Source organism: Mytilus trossulus, chromosome 8 (genome assembly GCF_036588685.1).
Source record: "Mytilus trossulus isolate FHL-02 chromosome 8, PNRI_Mtr1.1.1.hap1, whole genome shotgun sequence".
Lineage (NCBI taxonomy): Eukaryota > Metazoa > Mollusca > Bivalvia > Mytilida > Mytilidae > Mytilus > Mytilus trossulus.
The window spans coordinates 35,092,549-35,097,490 of NC_086380.1; the positions used below are offsets into that span (position 1 = coordinate 35,092,549).

Here is a 4,942-nt window from a genome sequence, read left to right on the forward strand (position 1 = left end):
CAAATATATACTAGTTCAGTGATAATGAACGCCATACTAATTTTCAAATTGTACACAAGAAAATAAAACAAAAATAATACAAGACTAACAAAGGCCAGAGGCTGTAATTTTATAAGCAGCAATTTTGCAAATTTGACGAAGTACTCCTTTCACTACGAGACATTCCAAGAGAGTTTTTACAAGAATTGTTTTTAAAAGACAAATAACTACACTTTTGAAAATTTAATTGATAAGTTTTTCCTTGATATATCAAATGCTGCGTCTAATCACCAGTCGAAGTACTGTCGTCTGTCTGGTACACTAAGAATCCAGAAAACGATGTGTAGTCTTCACCGTGTAAAGTTCCTTTACCTTGCGCTCCAGTTCGAATCCAAACATGTTGACCTTTGTCAACCTATAAAAAGTGAAGATAATATTTACAAAACTATATTCTCTTTCTGTCAAAATATACATAGAATCTCTACAACAAAGAACATTTATTTACTAAATCGTTAGTTACATTATTATACCGTACGATGACCTAAAGATGTTAACATCTTCGTCATTTGGTTTCTATTTTTTTACTTGTGCCATCGGCAATCATACCACATGTTCTTCTCATGTATTTTATGACGGTGTGGTACTGGGCCCCTGACGGGAGGGATTGTGCCTGATGTTCATATGATGAAGACATAATCTTTCAGTCAGTTTGGTTGAGGTCTGGTGCTGGCGTGTCAGTTGACTGCTAGTGGTCTGTTGTTGTTTATGTATTGTTGTCATTTTGTTTGTTTTCTTTTGTTGCATCTTTTGACATCGGACTCGGACTTCTCTTGAACTGAGTTTTAGTGTGCGTATTGTTATTATTTTGCTTTTCTACATTGGCTAGAGGTGTGGGGGGAGGGTTGGGGTCTCATAAACATGTTTGACCCCGCCGCAGTTTTGCGTCTGTCCCGAGTCGGGAGCCTCTGGCCTTTGTTGGTCTTGTATGGTTTTAAATTTTAGTTTCTTGTGTATAGTTCGGAGTTTAGTATGGCGTCCATTGTCACTGTACTATTATGCATATGAGGGACACCTACGGGTGCGGGAATTCTCGCTACATGGGGGAACAATTGGTTGCCTTCGGCTGTTGTCTGCTCTATGGTCGGGTGGTTGTCGCTTTGACATATTCACCATTTCCTTTCTCAATTTCACATCTTATATGATTCGAGCTTAAGGTAAATAAATATTTGGTGTTAATCCTAAATCAACCAACTAATCAACAATACAAATAATATGAATCCATAGAAAATGCAATTATACATCAGCTTTTGTTTGAACAGTAATTTTGGTCCTTTTATGTTTGCCTTAAGCATCACTGAGGAGACATTAAAAGAGCGACGAAAGATACCAGAGTGAACGTCAAACTCATCAACCGAAAATAAACTGACAACGCCTGGCTAAAAATGAAAGAAGACAAACATACAAACAATAGAACACATGACACAACATAGAACACAGAAGAATAAGCAACATGAACCCCACCAACAACTAGGGGTGATCTCTGGTGCTCCGGAAGGTTAAGCAGATTCTGCTCCACATGTGGCACATGTCGTGTTGCTTATGTTGTAACAAATCCGGTAAATAGTATAATTCGGTAGGTCACATTCATGAAAGGGACGAGGATTGTAGTGACGATGTACGGAACATATCCGATATCAGTTGTGAAAGTAACGGTTATTCCATAACGGTCAACAAACTCGTGATGGCGTTCGTAAAATTTACGAAGGGATGATATCAACTTCACCATTTGGAACTCTTGGTTAAATAGTTTACTTGTGAGCAGCAACCCTCTATCAAGAAAATCATGATAGGAAATGCAAGTACGGGAATATCGTATCAATTCAGAGATATATACCCCGTAATTTTCGAAATGCGCATCATTTTTATTAAATAAATTATGTATAAAACAAATCTTCCTTTAATTTATAAAATACAATGAAAATTTAATATTTTCTAGCTTATCCTCCAATTAAGCACATACCTTCAAAAGAATTGTTTGGGAGGAGCTACCATAATCGTCTTCATTCTGATCACCTTTGGTGTCTGCATACGCCCACGCCATCGGTTTACCTTCCAGTACCAGTTCTGTAGACTGGTAGTCAGTAGCATCAACATTGTTGGTCCAAGAAAAACAATATAGTCCGAAAACTGGAGCAGTAAACATGCCATTTACATCGTTGTAGACATCAGGGCTGGTTGAAGTGAAGACCTACAATTCGTAAAATATCTTATTTCACACTATACATTTTTTTTTAAATATAATGAGTCGGATTAATAAGAGCTAGTTCACAAGGGTACAACAGATATCAGCTATCAAGTTTAAAGTGTTTGTTTTTCATCAAGCCGGATCTGTAATATCGAAATTATTATATAAATTCCCCAAAATATATTTCATTAAAACCATAAAGTCAGCCTTTTTTTATTACTTTTAGTCGATTTTTACCTTTTTTTTTGTTAATTTGTTAATAAGCAGATCTTTGGAAATCGGTAACACATGGCCAACAACCAAGACTTGAAAATATGGTAAATCCATGGTTGAAGATTTAGAGGCGGTGTGAGTAAGACATATAATCAATAAATAGAGGATTCGTTAGACAAATGTTGTTTGTAAAAGTTTTTTCATTGCTGATAACAAATACTCTAACATGTCTAAGTACGTATACTGTCCACATCATTAATGAAGTAATGTCCACCCCTGCATTATTTCGTCTTTCTATATACGATAAGACTTATGAATACGTGGCATTTATTTTCTGTCTCACTTGTGGTAGTTGGGAGGCCATTATTGTTTCTGACGTGATGTCCGTCCAATATCAGGGTTTTTTTCAAGAATGTTTACACCAGTAATTGTCGAATCAAAATTAGATTAATAACGCGTTCCTAATGGTGTAACCTTTTCTATTATATATCAAACTAGGGATTTCAACCCAATTTTAAGGATCAATATTATCAGAATCATTGTGGAAGCGACCTTGGTCATGTCATGGTGTCCTATAGACACACTCCGATTCTTGCTTTCACCTCGGAAAATAGGTGTACTTACGTCATCGAAGACAACTGCATGATGAGGATCCATTGCGTGTACACTGTGCCTCAACGCAGCATAAAACGCCACCTGGGAGGCAGTGAATGCTCGTTTCTTCACTGAAAAAATGGTCACATTGTAAATATTCATTATATATACATGTATATTCAAATGCACGTGTCTTTACTAAATATAGATATGACATGTAAATAAGCTACGATTTTGAAACAAATGTATGTTATGATGTGTTGGTTAAAACAAATGATCAAGATGAAATATGAATGTGCAGGTGATCCAGAACTTTTAATAAGGGGCATTGACTGCAATATGAGGGGGACCGCGACATAAATGCTTTAATGAATCCTTTTATAATCAACCAACCTTTATCCACGAAAGAGAGGAACGGCCTGTGAACTGTACTAGACGTTAAACAACCGGCAATACGTCACTTAAAAAGCGGTACTAATAAAGGTAGGTGTTAAAATAAATATTGAAGCACTGAGTGAGTGACAACATTTGTACAACAATGTGAGTACGTACTCACCCGTACGCTCGGATTTTAAATTTTCGATTGTTTTCATTGCCTTGGACAATCTTTCTGCAAGATCGAGTTTTGTAGCTTCGGCGTTTTTCAATCTTGATGCAAGATCTATCACACGGTCTCTGAGTTTCTGCACATCCTGTTTCAATGTTACAAGGGACTTCTTCAACTCTCCTCTAACTGGTGTAAGAAATCCAGCCAAAGAGAATATAACTGTTAAATACAAACAAGTCTTCATTGAGATTTGGTAAGTGCACAGCCTGGTTTGAAGATTTGGTTATAATTCAATGGATCTTATCATTAAACTGTAGTACTTTAAAGATAAGAAGATAATCAGGGATATGTGTGTCAAGAAGTAAAATCACAATTTGAACATTATCAATCTTGTACATAAATCATGCCATTAGTTTTCAAGTTTGATTTGTTATTTGTCATTACAGGACCTTTTATAGCTAACTATGCGATATGGATTTGGTCATTATTGAATTAAATAAATTAGAGCCATAGTGTTTATAAAGTCTTCTGCTTTTTCTAAATTCTTGTCTAACATTTTTACAGTCTTTATTAAACCAAATTGAATCTTTGTTTGAAAAATTCCCTTCCCCGCCAATGTTTTTTGATTTTTTAGTAAATACCCCAAAAGTATCTTTTGCAGCACTCAATAATACAGTCGTAATATCACTTACAATACTATCTACAGTACCTTGATCAACTGAACTTATATCATCATATTTAGACATTACATTTAACAATATTTCGTTAACTTTATCAACAGCAATGTTGTTTTTGTAGTCATTTGTCTTTTCGTGTTTCCATTTCCCAATGTGTACATTTTTGTCATTAATTACTTTGCTTTCACCTTGTGTAGCATTACAACCATTTACAGTTAAAGACAAGCACAAAGGAGCATGTATATCTGAGAATAAATTACAAAAATCAGAAACTTTAAAATCATCTACTTTACATAAAATATTAGCAGTACATAAAATGTAATCTACTACACTAATACTTCGACTTGCTGGTTTACCAAGTACTCGGTCTTTACCGACTCTTCCGTTAAAAATATACATGTTATTATTTTTACAAAATTGAATTAATTTTCTTCCATATGAATTGACAACAGTATCAGAACTATTACGTATTCTTGGTATCTTAAGATCGTCTAAGACATGAATGTCATTAAACTCATTTACATCAATAAAATCGGTTAAATGTCTTCGAAATCAGATATATGAAAAACATCTTGTTCATTTGCAGTGCGACTATTGAAATCACCAAGAAGAAAAATACAGTTACTATTCTTTTGTAATTCAAGAAATTCTATTTCAATTTCTGACATTGCATTTTCAGACGTATAA

At 34.8% G+C, this 4,942-nt stretch overlaps 1 protein-coding gene across 1 annotated transcript; it reads right to left on the reverse strand.

Moving 5' to 3' along the window:
• Positions 1-236: 236 nt before the first annotated feature.
• On the reverse strand, positions 237-3,889 carry LOC134681858 (complement C1q tumor necrosis factor-related protein 3-like). The gene is made up of 4 exons (XM_063541502.1): positions 3,588-3,889; positions 3,062-3,162; positions 2,000-2,227; positions 237-394 (listed from the first exon to the last, which is right to left on the reverse strand). Exons 1-4 carry the CDS (start codon positions 3,820-3,822, stop codon positions 263-265), a joined length of 696 nt encoding a protein of 231 aa, XP_063397572.1. The 5' UTR covers positions 3,823-3,889; the 3' UTR covers positions 237-262.
• Between the last annotated feature and the right edge of the window lie 1,053 nt (positions 3,890-4,942).